Here is a 14,707-nt window from a genome sequence, read left to right on the forward strand (position 1 = left end):
CCCCCCAGGCCGTGTCATAATTTTATTTTATGTTACCAGGCCCTGCTATCCGAGGGATTAATAACCAATGCTCATTTTGGCACTATCTAGAGGCAGTTTATAGAATTACATTAGAGTAATTCACTGTACTAAAGTTATATATGGTTCCTTTTTTTCTTATAAAGAAAGAGCTACTCAATTTGTTAAATGCCAACAGAGTAAAAGTGAAAAATAAAGAACGTGTATAGCTAGTTTCAATCCCCACTACAGCTGAGAAGGATAAAACCAGAAAGAGAGGTTTTATGGCAAACAATATAACATTTAATTGAGAAGTGCAAAAAAAAGAAAAAAAAAAGCTAGATATAGCTTAGCTGATACATCGAACCTGTCAAGGCTCAGTTAGAAAAGGCTCAGCTGAAATACAAAATTAAGTCAAGGTGTCAGTTCATCTTAATAATCAACTAATCACCTTATTAATAACAGATGACACAAGGGTAACTGAGTCTCAATCCACTGAGGCTTCTTCAATGTAACATAAGAAAGTATAGTTTACAAAACTAATGCAGTAAACAGAGTAGTGCAATCACATATATGTAAACAGTGAAGGTAAGTCAGAAGGCAGTATCAAAATAAAGAAAAAATGGATTAGTATAGGTGTAGTGTGTGTGGGTAAATGTGGATGTTATATTGGTGATAATATGGGTACTAATTTGGTCATGAAACTTCTGGCAGTTTTTGAAGTTTTTTTTCAGATGACTTTAAGCCTTACTGTCTATTCTTTTAGGTACTCTATATTAATTTTGTAGGTATCAAACTATTACGAGCAACATTTCGAGGATTTAGAAATTAAATCCAGGGAAATAGGTATTTTATGTAAAGTACAATTCAGCATGATGGCTAAAAATCATATTACATGGAAAAAAGCAAACTCCCTAACAATAGCCCCCATAATGTATAAACAATAATAAATGTGAATTAAAATAATTAAATCATTCTTTAAAAAATAATATTTTGTATTAAATATTAATAACTAGTAAAAGATTAGTTCCCATATAGAAATTTGCTTTCGAGTAAAAATCTAATGCCCCTCCAACTGTCCCCCAATGTTGTCCATTTATCCTTCCTGGTGAATCAATAAATGCCCCAGCAAGGACAACCGCTGTCATTTTTAATGAAAGAGGACACAGTGGGGTGCCACAGCAGGTAATCATCCCCCCCCCCCCCCCTTCTCCAGAGAACTGAAGATTTCTGTGTGTGCAGCACTCGCTTGTTCCAATGTCTTGTTATATACTGTATACAGTTACATAGTAGGTTAGGTTGAAAAAAGACAAAAAGAGTCCATCAAGTTCAACCACTAGGGAAATAAACATATCCCAGATATAAAACCCTATAAGACATAGTTGGTCCAGAGGAAGGCAAAACCCCTGATACAATTTGCTTCAACAGGGGGAAAAATTCCTTTCTGATTCCATGAGGCAATCAGATGTTCCCTGGATCAACAGTCACTGTTATTTTTACTTTAAAGCCTTAATACCCAGTTACTGTATAGTACTGTATTTGAGGGTTTTAAAAGTGGACTTTGGAACTAATGCAACTATGGGAAGAGGGAAACACTGAGGAGGAGAAAAGATAGATAAATATAGTCTTTAGCACTCGAACATTAAAATAAAACCAAATCAACATTATATCCGGATCTAAAACAGAACCCCACTATATTTGCGTTTGTGCAACAGGTGACAGAAGAGATAGGAAAATTAGGAGTCACTGTGGGGAGAGCTAGAAACCTATCAATGAAACAGTTACATGCCATTGCTTCCCTGCAATCCAAAGATGAGATTGTTATCAAGCCTTCGGATAAGGGGGGCAATGTAGTGATACAAAATAGAGAAGCCTACAAAAGAATGTGCTTAAAATCCTTGATAACAGAGAATGATATAGGGTAATTTCTACACAGGAAAATGAGCATTTCTGTCAAGAATATTATTCTCTGAAAATAGAAGCTAGAAACAATAGGATTATTAATGATCAGGTTTATAATACGCTTAATATAAAATTCCCAAAACTAGCAACCTTCTGTAATGTGCCTGGGCACACAAACCACAGCCAACTCCAAAAGTCCTTTTATCAAGTTTTATTATAGTCATAAAACAAGACCGGGGAATTTACAGACGTCAAGTCCGATAAGCGTAGTACAGGAGGGTAAGGCAAAGGCAGGTCAGGAACAATCCGAGGTCAGGGCAGGCAGCAGACAAGAAAGGTCACAAACAATCCGAGGTCAGGACAGGCAGAGTTCAGGCAAGAGTCAGGTATCAGACCAGGCCGCTATTATAATGACAAATTGGAGAAACATTAACCAACACAAAGAACGCACCCAAGCACACTGTGTACACAGAGGCTTATACCGGGCAATGGTGTTCAGGACAGGTTCTCCTTAAATGGCCAGAGTGACCAATAACCTTGCGCCACCTGAATTCAAACTAACTATGTCCCGGCCCGCGGCGAGGCAGCCGAGTGCCACGCCCTCGGGGGTACAAGAGGCACGCGTGGTAGCGCGCGCACCTCCTCCCACAGCGACCCTGGGACGTGCCCTACTTTGCACATCCAAAGGAGTGCTGAGAACAGGACTTTCTGTAATCACGTCCATAGAGATGCAAGGGATGCCACCTGGCCGAACAGTAGTTTGGCCAGGACGGATCCCTCCGCCTGTAGAGAGAGACACTCTGTGAGCAGGGCAGCAGCCTCGGCCATGCTGCCTGCTGCAGCAGCGTCTCCCTCTGCGGCTGGGATCCCCAGGGACACCAAGGGCTCGCAGGACAGGTAAGTTCCTTACACCTTATATGCCTTACCTAAGATACACAAAGCCTTGACCGAGCCTCCTGGTCGGCCCTTTAGTATCAGGGATTGGCAGTATTACATCAGAGTCGCTTAGTAGACGAATATCTTAGACCCTTTGTGTTAGGGTTACCTTCATATCTTAAAGACAATATGAAAGTGCTCAAAGTTATTGAGGGCCCAAAATTACCAAAAAATGTTGTATTGGTAACGATAGACGTAGAAACACTCTAATCAAGCATCCCACATGAACTGGGATTGCTAGTAATCAAAGAATTTCTATTTGAAACCAGTAGAGACCTTTAACGGGAGAATGATTTTATCATTTCCCTGTTGAGATTCATACTTACCTGTAACACCTTTCTCTTTGACGGAAAGATCTACCTCCAGGTACAGGGGGTGGCGATGGGGACACGATGCGCCCCCACCCTTGCCAACTTGTACCTGGGGGGTTGGGAGAGGAAATTGTTGGCAGATGAATCCTTCTCTATGTACCTGCGTCACATTTTACTGTGGCGCGGGTAAATAAATGAGATTCTAATTATTTGGCATAGACCCCAGCCTATGCTACAATCGTTTTTTCAAAAGCTCCAGGTGAACACCTTTAATCTTAAGTTCACAATGCATTGGAGTACCATGGACATCCCTTTCCTAGACCTTAAAATTGGCATTGATCCCGAAGGGATTTTGACCTCTAACCTGTATAGAAAACCTACTGCAGGAAATACCGTACTTGAAGCGAAAAGTGCGCACCCATTACCTCTAAAAAGAAATATACCTTATTGGCAATACCTAAGACCTAAAAGAAACTGCTCCAACCAAAGAGACTTTGAAACTGCAGCAAGGGACTTGAGGGACAGACTATTAAAAAAGGGATTATAGTCTAACTAGCTTGAAAAAAGCTTACAGAAGAGCCAATTCTAGGCCACGCCTTGATTTTAAGGATAAACCATGCCCCACAGGTAAAAATAAAACTAGAATAATTACAAAATTCCTGATCCTACAAAAAGTAAACATATAGGTAATACACCTGATTTTGTCTACAAAAAATCTTCCTATCTGGGAGACAGATTAGTGCATAGCCACTTGGGAGAGGTATTACATTCAGATCCGAAGGCATCAATCAAAGACACGGTTGCCTGTGCCACCTGCAGACAATGCCAGGGGGTGTATTCACCTAGAGATACATTCTCAATCCCGATAAAAGTAATTCCTAAACTCAGACTGACAATTACCTGTAGAACGTCAGCGGTTTTTTATCTTGCCTTTTGTAATTGCGGACGATAATATGTCAGCAAAACCAAAAGACAGTTTAACAAGCGGATATATGAACACATCTATACTGTAAAGAGTGGTAAAATTGTGACCCCTTTAAGCTATCACATGGGGACACAACATAACTTTAATGAAAATCTAATGAGATCCATCATTCTCGAAAATGTAGTTTCAAACCCTAGGGGTGGAAATATTGATCAGGTTCTCCTTCAAAAAGACACTCAATGGATATATAAATAAGAGCCACTGAGCCTCCAGGACTTAATGAAATTAAAAGCTTCAAGTCTTTTCTTTAACAATCAATAAGTCTTGGAAACCTCTTCTTGTGTTTATTTCTTTCCTCTTTATCAAATCTCCCAAGCCCACTCCCCCTCCCTTCCCAACTGTTGTTCTCTCCCTTTTCTTTTTTTTCTATTTTTTTCATCCTTTCCTTTATCCCACTGTAAAAAAACCCAATTAATATTGCTGATGATATAAGTGACAACTAGATTTGAATGTTAGGATGTTATATTATTGCCTACATTGGAAATGTTATGATTTCAATCTGTAACAATGTTGTAAACCTGTAAACGCAATTCAGTTGTGTTGTACATATATGAGCATTCACTTAAATGACTTGTCTATAAGAAACTTTAATAGGAAAAGTCCACTCTCCTCTGATTACAAATAGGAATGCATCACTTTATCTGATAGTAATTAAAAATTAAAAAAAATTAAAATTAAAAATGTTGCTTGCTGTGTTAGGACCGGGGTTGAGTGGTTGTGACTTTCTCCTAATGGGAGGATGCCCACGCCTCATAACAATGACCAGCATCTGATCCTGATAAGGAAGGGCTGTCCACGTCCTCGTAGCCAGGGATATCAGCAATGCACACTCCCCCTATTAATTATTAATTAGTTTCTCTATCCAAGAACACAGGGCACTACAGGTGATAATTAGGGACAAGTCCCCATTCACCACCTGTAGTGCCCGGGGATCGTAGCGGATCTGCAGAGGTAATCTGCAGTTCAGTTTCCCACGTGATGTCACAATGGAACTGAACTGCAGATTACCTCTGCAGTTCCGCTACGAAACTCTATTCAAGAACACACAGTAGTAGCTCTGCTATGTGTTCTTGGATAGAGAAACTCCATCCAAGAACACAGGGCATTACAGGTGATGAATGGGGACAGGTCCCCATTCATCACCTATAGTGCCCGGAGATCGTAGTGGAACTGCAGAGGTAATCTGCAGTCCAGTTTCCCACATGACGTCAAAATGCAACTAAACTGCAGATTACCTCTGCAGTTCCAGTACGATCTCCGGGGGACTTACTTACTTCAATTATTGTTTGTTTTTTTAAACACATTTTTTTTTTTTTTTTTTCGAATTTTTACTGTCAAATCTCGTGTTTTTCGGGTCGAGTCTATCCCAATTCGAACAGCCATATTCGGGTCGAATATAAGGACAACCTGAATTCGAGCACCAACACTAGCAGTTACCTGGTAATGACTTTGCTCCCTTTTTGAAAATAGGAACCACATTGGCCTTTCGCCAATCCATCGGTATCTTGCCAGTGACTAAAGAGTCTCTAAAAATTAGAAATAATGGCTTTGAAATAGCGGAGCTCATCTCTTTAAGGACCTGGTGCTTTGTCAACCTTAATTTTTCCCAGCTGTTTCTCAATCATATCAATTTTCCTTTGTGTACACAGAGCTAAAAAAAAGTGTTAGTAGTTGATTTTCTATTTATTCCTTGGCACTGGGGGGGGTGGGCTATAGCAGACTCGAATAATTAATTGTGTGATATTCAACCCCATATTCCACTCATCACTTGTTCCATCCGCAATTTTTTCTTTCACATTCACCTTTAGATCACTTCTCACATACAGACAGACACCACCACCCTTTCGTCCAACTCTGTCTTTACGAAAGAGAGTATACCCAGGAATATTGACAGCCCAGTCTTGCGAAGAACAAAGCCAAGATTCAGCAATGCCAACTAAGTCATAATTCTCTTCACTCATTAAGGCTTCTAACTCCCCTACTTTGTTTGCTAGACTTTTAGCATTGGTGAGCAGGCTCTTTAAACCATTGCTGCTTTTACCATTATTGTTTGCCAAATTCTTTTGTTTTTCAGTACAACTAGTACTGCACAGTCCAATGTTTGTTTGTAACATAGGAAGCTCCATACATTTATCCATAACCCTACCCCCAACTATTCCCAATTCACCCCCAACTAGTGTCTGACCCCTGACTAACCTTTCTGCCACCTTAATTAATTGTCCCACCCCCTCTGTCCTAGTTTAAATATCCCTCCACCTTTCCCCTAAATCGTTCCCTTAGTACAGCAGACCCCCTTTCATTTAAGTGCGAACCATCTCTGGCATACAAGTTGTACCCCAAAAGTCAGCCCAGTGCTCTATGAACCCAAATCCTTACCTTTTGCAGCAGGACTTAAGCCATGCATTTAGCTGTCCAAGCTCCCTCTGCCTTTCCTGTGTTGCGCATGGCACAGACAATATTCCAGAGAATATAACCTTTGAGGTCCTTTCCTTCAACTTGAAACCTAGTTCTTTTAACTGATTTTTTAGGATGCTCCATCTTCCTTCTATCATGTCATTGGTTCCAACCTGGACCAAGACAGCTGGGTCCTGTCCAGCCCCTCCCAGTAATTTGTCGACTCGGCCCACCACATGCCGAACCCTGGCACCAGGGAGACAGCAAACCATTCGGTTACAGGGATCCAGGCGACAAACTATTCTATCCGTCCTCCTGATAATAGAATCCCCTATGACTACCAATTGACTTTTCCTTCCTGCGTTTCCCTCCCCACCACTACTAGATGTGCTGCTCTCCCTTTTCTCTAAGGGTAGCAGTAACATCTAGAGTTGCCACCACTAGGTCTGCCACCTGCACGTCTTCATATAACTTTGCAAATATGTTGAGGTGCTCAAACCCAGGGCTGGTCTTCCTTTTCTGGGAGCCCTTACCACTCCCTCTAGTTACAGTAACCCAACTCCCTACATGTTCATCCTGATTAACCTCTCCACCCTCCACATCTAAGCCATTAACTGTCTGCTCAATGAGCAGGAGAACCCTCTCAAGGTGATCAACTGATCTCAGTGTTGCAATGTTCTTCTCCAGCTCTCCAATGCGAGATACCAGAATTGCGACTTGTTCACATCTGTCACAGTGGTATATCCCTCCACCCTTGTCTCCGGAAACAATTTTTACAACACTGACACCCAAAAAGCAAATAATACATAAAAATGATTGATGTACAGTATGTGCTGAAAAAGAGTCCGCAGTGTTGAGTTAGCATTTGTCAAGTTCAAATTAAATTCCATTTATTATTATCAGGGACTATGAGGGGAAATTTTTGTTACGTATGGGTTTGCCCAAGTTTTATTTAAGTTTAGGTATGTTTTAAATATTTATGCATTACACTTTCTAAAATAGAAACATGGTGCAAAAAAACTTTCAGTGTGCAAATGCATGATTTTTTTTTATAGGTATGTTTTATGCAAAACTGTATTATGTACTTTTATACATTCTGAATTTAAATGTTTTTAGATTATTCTAAAATAAAGGCAGACAATAAATAAATGATACTTGATATTTGTCTTTTATCTTGTAATACTTTCAATTTCTCTTAATAGATAACATGGTGCTTTTTTGTGCCTCTCTGTAAATGTGTGTATTTTTCCTGCCTAGACCTTGTGAACCATTTCTGTGAACAGATCCTCAGTTTTTTACTTTGTCCCTACTTTCCTGTCGTAGCCCCATGTTCCCCTGGTGTCGACTCCGTACCTTTGCAGCGCACAGGCAGCCAACATGCTTCTCAGAATGCAACAGGGACCTTCCAGAGGGCCAGCTATGCTGCAGGCCCCGGCTCTAATTATGCAGATCCATACCGGCAGCTGCAATATTGTCCATCTGTTGATTCACCCTACAGCAAATCAGGGCCAGCTGTACCACCGGAGGGAACATTAGCGAGGTCACCATCCATTGATAGCATTCAAAAAGATCCGAGGTAAGTGGTTTTAAAAAATGTATTACATTTTAGATTTTTTTTATTTGTAAATTTTTTTTTTAACTGTGTAAAGAGTTTATTGCACAATAATTTGTTAAATACAGGTACATTTTTTTAAAAACCAGGAAAAGATTGGGAGAAATACAAATTGTTTCTTTTTTTAAATTTTTTAATTTTTTTATATTTATTTTTTTATATTTTATTTTATTTTTTTATTTGTGCTTTAGATGTTCAGTCTTCAGTTTTAATTGAAGCTTTGACTTGCAGAGCTTAGCTTTTGTAGTGTTTTTAGTAAAGTTATATTACAGCTGAAGTTCCAATTACAGCAATTTGCTTAGTTAGCAATGCTGTAAAAAGTAATTTGCAGCTAGCCAAATAAGTTCCTTTACATTTCTGGGACACAAAAGAAAGCAATTCTTTAGATCAGTGTTTCTCAACCTTTTTAACATGGGGGAACCCCTTGAAAGAATTTTCAATCTTTCATTAGGAAGGCTGCTTCCCTTACAGATAGCCAAAAAGATAGTTGGAAACTTTTAAACTACCCTGAGAGCCACACACTTCTCATTAGGTTTTTCCTTTTAAGCTTGCTTTCTATTGAAAGCTTAAAGGCTATGCTGCGGATGCCCTGCTAAATTCTTGTTCACCACACTGCACCACCAATAAATTGGGAGATGAAAATCACTATCCTCCACCTTCATAATAACATCAATTAACATTCATGATCAGTGCATGATCCCATGACTATAGACAACTAGCAGACAGGACGATTGTCCTTGTGGTTTTCTTAGAACAGAATATTCATGTCAAGGGCACAGATAAATAGACGAAGGGAGGAAGGGGAGAGTTTCAGGGAAAAAAGGGGGGGAGCATATGTTAGTTTACTGATAAGAAGGATACAACTAGTTTCAACATAACCCAATCATCTACAAAACATAGCAAAAGCACAAAAATAAGTTAACTTCAAGACTCAAAATTCAATTTCTTACATTTCCCTCATTTTATCCTTCAAAAAAGGATACCACTGTTCTTTTATATACAAATAGACAGCTTCAGGTTCTTGGGCATACATAACTTGAGGGATCTGGGTGTCGTTCCGTAGTACTTTCATCCTACAGTGGGGTATTTCAGAGGGGTTACAAGTCATACAGTAACATACATCTCCCTGGGTAATATTTACAGTATGTGTAAATATCATGAATTTTTTCGGGGAATCATAGGTTTTACAGGTATTGCAAAAGGTAAAGGGGTATGAAGTAAACGTATATCACTTTCAGTAACATCAGTGTCATTGTAGATATTGCTAAGTAGTATTCTGACTGGAGTGGAGACAGCAATTAAACAGGACGTTAACCTATGCATATCAGATAAGCAAAAGCTAGAGTTATTATATATATTTTTGGCCAGATGTTCCCATATGTTACCCCGGAAGTCAATCCAGTCACTATACCCAAGTCCTCGCCGGTGCATAGACAGGGTGGAGCCATTCTTTAGGTTATGGCTTGATTGGAGACAAATGAAGGGCAAATCTTGAGGGTGATAGTGGCAAGGTGTTGTGACCCAAACAAGACAGAATATGACCATTAGGGCTCCAAAACTGCAGACAAGCATCCGGGCTGGTACTTGTAAGAAGCATCATCCTGGCACTGGGTCGGTGGCGCCTTCTTTACTCTTGAGGCATGAACTCAGGTGGGTCCTCCACTGGTCTGAACGGCTGTTCTAGTATTGGCTTGCACGGTGACCGGGGGTCCAAAGGGCGGATCCAAGGATTTGTGCTTGTGCAGAGCTTTAACCAACACTACATCTCTGGGCTTGAATGCATGCGTCGGTTGATCTGTAGAGAGAGGAAAAGAAAGAGAGGTATCTCCGTAGTTGCTTTTTACCTTTTTTTACCAATTTACTTAGCTACATATTGATCTTGGATTTGTTGGCGATCCCTGGGCAAAAAAATTAAAGGGTCTTTAGCTCGGGGGGTGGGAAAAGGTCTTCCCAATAAAATTTCAAAGGGTTATAGCCTATTAACTGGATTAGGTGTCATTCCTATTTCAGCTAGTACAGCTGGCAAATATTAGTCCCATTTATAAAGGGTCCCTCCTGTCGCTTTCCTTATTTTGTCTTTCAATGTCCTATTCATCCTTTCTACTACTCCAGCACTCTGGGGGTGATATGGGATGTAGAATTTCCAGTCTGTTTTCATCATTTTAGAAATCTCCTGCGTGATTTTAGAAGTGACTGGAGTGCCATTGTCTTAGCCTATTCTTACTGGGCATCCAAATCTGGGGATAATCTCCTTACATAGTATCTTAGCTACTGTTCTTGCATTTTTTTCCTGACTACAAAAGCTTCTACCTATCTGCCTAAACTATCTATAATTACTAACATTATCTGACATCCATTAGAAGCCTTTGGCATGTGTGTGAAGTCAATTTGTAACTCCTGAAATGGACCCTGTGGAGGTAACAAATTCAGTTCATGCTGTCCTTATTTCTTTCTTTGCACGTTATTTCTAGCACAAATTAAAAAACAGGAAAGTACGGCCTGTGTGTGTTCCTTTAAATTTTGGGCACGAAAACGCTTGTTTATTTCTTGTGTTGTGGTTTTAATGCTTTTGTGTCCTATACCATAGATTTGAAAAACAATGGGAGGTACTGCTATTTGAGATAGCCCTACTATCCCTCATTTGACCAGAGTCCAAAGGAATCTAAGGTCAATCCTTCCTTTTCCCAGAATTCAATGTCCTGTGGGGTGGTGAAGGATTGTAATTGCATTACAAGTGTGTTGGTTTCAGTGAAAGCTGGGATGGCAAGAAGAAGTGTATGAGAAGGGATAGTGGTGGGTGTTGTAGACTGAGCAGCAGCTTTGGCATGAAAATTGGCTAGTCTTTTACCCCTGGCATTGAAGGAATTGAAAGAAGTCTGTGCTTGACATTTGACAATGGCTTTTTGATTGGGGAGGTGAATGGCTTGTAAAAGTTTTAAAATTAATGTGGAGTGCTGAATGGGTTTTCGGTCAGCTGTGGTAAAACCTCTTCGCTGCCAAATGGCCCCAAAATCATGTACGACTCCAAAAGTATAGCAGGAGTCAGTGAATATGTTTACAGCTTTTCCTTCCAAAATTTCACAGGCTCTAGTGAGTGTTATCAATTCTGCGGCTTAGGAAGAGTTAACAGAGAGTGGGGCAGCATCAAGGATTGTGTCTGGGAGCTGTACCACGGCATATCCAGCTAAGTAAGTTTTGTCACAGGGTCACAAACAAGACCCATCTACAAAAACATTTTCTGCTAGAGGAATGGGTGTTGTACATAAGTCAAAATGTGGTGTTGATGTGTTATGTATTCCAGTGATACATGAGTGTGACTCTGGCATTCATCCTCCAGCCCTTTAAGACCTAAGAGGGCATTGAGCACAGCGACAGGACCGCTGGTAGCAGGAGCATATTTTACACTTAATCCTGCAGTGGATGTTAGGATAACTTCATAAATGGACAACCTTTGTGCTGTTGTATTGAGTGGTTAAATTCTTAAGCAAGTGTACTACAGCATGGTATGTGTAAAGTATCATCTCGTGACCAAAAGTTAGAAGTGAGACACTTTCTACAGCCATTGCACATGATGCCAGCACACGCAGACAGGCTGGCATGCCTTGCACAGTAACAGGCAGTGTCTTAGGGACATATACCACAGGCCTCAATTTACCTCCATGCATCTGAGCAAGCAAAGCAGCCATGGTTTTACAATTTTCTCTAGCATACAAAACTAATGGTACATTAAAAAATGGTACATTGAAATTCGGCATTCCCAATGCAGAGGCAGAGGTCAGGGATTCTTTCAACATCACATATGCTTTAGTCATTTTATCAGACCATTGAAGGTTAGGGGCACTGGGGGTGGTACTGGGACGGAACTGTGAGTCCCAATACAAGCAGTCAGGAATCCAATGCAAAAATTGATCATGCCAAGAAAACTGAGCAGCTCCTTCTTTGTCTGTGGGTGAGGCAGACTGGTAATGGCATGTACACGGCTGGGGGCTACCAGCCGGGATCCTGGGGTTAAAAGCATTCCCAGGAATGTGAACTGTTGCAGACAAAATTGGACTTTTTTCTGTGAGACCCTCTGTCCCTCCTTTCCCAGAAAACACAACAATGAAACTGTATCCTTCTGACATGCCTCCTAAGAGGGGCTTCACAAAAATAAATCATCAACATATTGTAGTAAAGTGAAACCATGCTGCCGCTGCCAGTTGGCAAGGACCTGCTGGAGGGCAATTGAGAAAACCGCGGGTGAGTCAACAAAACCCTGGGGCAAGCGACACCAGGTATACTGCTGTCCCATGAAAATAAAAGCCATAAGGGGCTGAGTCCCAGGTGATAATGGTATGGATAAAATGCATTGTCCATATCAATAACACTGTAAAATTGGGTCTCAGGCGGTACTTCTGTAAGGATGGTAGTAAGGTCTGACATGACTGGTGTTAGGGGTGTGACCAGCTCATTGATGGGTCTGAGATCCTGTTTAAAGCGGTATGAGCCATCTGGCTTTTGACAAGATTTACTGGAGTATTGTAAGGAGTGCAGGTCTTCCTAAATATGCCTTGCTGGCAGAAAGATTGAATCATGGATGCTAAGGACTCTTCCTTGTCTTTGGCTAGGGGGTACTGCTTTTGGTATATTAGTGTATGTGGTTTTGTGAGTGCTGTGTATGGGGTGCAGTCCAGGAATCCCATGTCATATGGTCCGATGGACCATGTGCTGTCAGGAACCGTAAAATCCAATAAGGGCAGTTGCATGATAGTATTGACATTAATCCCTCCCCTTGGGGCAAAATCCAGTGACATTTCCATAGATCCCATCAGGTCTCTTCCTAACAGGTTAACTGGCCAGCTAGGTATTACCTTGAATAAGTGATGTGTAATGTATTCTCTATGTACTGTACATATAGGGATATGAGGTGTGCGTCTTGTAGGTGTGATGACTCAGTTTATTCCCACAGAAGGCCCACCAGGTGTAGATGGACCTGACCAGGATCGGAGGACAGAACAAGTCGCTCCTGTGCCTACTAAAAAATGCAGTGGAGAGTGTCCTACTTTTAGCGTGATCCTTGGGTTTTCATCAGTCTGGTCAGAAATGGCATCCCTATGCTTGGTGTGGTTTTCCTCCCCATTGGATAGGATATTTTGGGGCTGGGTGTGGGACCCAGTTGTCTCCTGGTGGTGCATGGTAGTCTTGCGGTTGTGGACTATGTGTTTGTCGGGTGGGGCAATTGTTGCATTTGTTGTGATTGTCGGGTGGGGCAATCTCTTGCCCAGTGTCCTTCCTGACCACATGCAAAACAAACCTGACTTCTTCTGTTACTTCCTTGATTCCCATCCTTATTCTATTACCATTATTTCTATTGTCAAATCTGCTTCACCTCCTCTTCTGACACCTCTTTTACCTCTTCTTATTCCCCCTGAGTAATGGAGACCCTGTACATGTGTTTTTGTAAGTTTGGATATTTCAAAACATACTGCCGCGTCCCATTATATCCCGGGGGGGGTAATGTGCTCCAATTATCGATAATCATTTTGGCAGTTTTAGCATGTTCAGGGATTAATCCAATAATCAGAGACTGTGTAAAAACAACACTCAAATCACCTCCTAATCCTAGACTTGCCTCTTCCTTCCACACTTTCCCAAACCTTCGACCATATTCACTTACTGTTTCTCCTGCTTTCGGTTTGCACGCTAATGCTGTAGCCATTGATTTTCTATCTCTATGTATCCTAACAAATTCATTATGCACTTGATCCCACATAGTTCGATATTGTTGCTCAGTAATGAGGGGATAGTGCTTTACAGTGGTCTCATCTGGAGATGGTATTTTTAGGGCTGGTATTTTTTCAAAATCTACACCTCCCCCATCTGATTTTGCATATCCTGTCACTCCTTCAGTGATAAGTCGAATGTCTTATACTGTAAGTTTCTGGCCTTGTAACATTCTTTTTAAATAATGGTTGCTGCAGGTGTTTTATGGGGATCTGGGGCGTTTTTAATAATGTCATTGAGGTCCTGTGTCCCCATTGGTTTAATAATCATTTGATCTCCCAAGGTGATAAAAGGCATTGTTACTGAGTCTTCCTTTTCCTCCCTAGAATTTAAAACATTCTTTATTTAAGATTTTCAAAACAAAAGACAATAAAGACCGCAAAAGTATCATAGGAAATCACAAACACAATATGAATGCGGCAGGAAAGTACCCTATATAAACATTAATCTTAGTAACAAACCAGTCGTTACAGAGCAAGTTGAACAACAAAAATAAAAAAACAAAATACAAAAAGCGCAAATCTAAAAAGACAAAGCAGTGACCAAGTAATAAGAATAAAATAATACAATAAAATAAGGTGAACTACTCTTTGGGAACAGGAACAAATAACGAATGAGGGAAAGGGGCGGAAAACAGAGGGAGGCAAAATATGGCACAAATTACATCAAACAAAAGAATTTTCTGAAAGAAATCACTAAAAACAATAAGGCAGACTGAAATTACAATTTCAATTTGAGGGAGCAAGGTCCCTGTAGTCTGGGGTGAGCATAAATTGGGACCAGTAGAACCAGGTGTTTGCCACTTTC

The 14,707-nt window shown here is 40.7% G+C and overlaps 1 protein-coding gene across 1 annotated transcript in view; it reads left to right on the top strand.

The window, feature by feature from the left end:
• CTNND2 (catenin delta 2) overlaps positions 1-14,707 on the top strand; it is a 538,472-nt gene that overhangs the window by 192,897 nt on the left and 330,868 nt on the right. Inside the window, exon 9 of the mRNA XM_072413368.1 lies at positions 7,849-8,101. Coding sequence (XP_072269469.1) covers positions 7,849-8,101 — 253 coding nt within the window. The remainder of the gene's footprint in view (positions 1-7,848; positions 8,102-14,707) is intronic.

This window comes from Pyxicephalus adspersus, chromosome 5 (genome assembly GCF_032062135.1).
Source record: "Pyxicephalus adspersus chromosome 5, UCB_Pads_2.0, whole genome shotgun sequence".
In the NCBI taxonomy this organism is placed as follows: domain Eukaryota; kingdom Metazoa; phylum Chordata; class Amphibia; order Anura; family Pyxicephalidae; genus Pyxicephalus; species Pyxicephalus adspersus.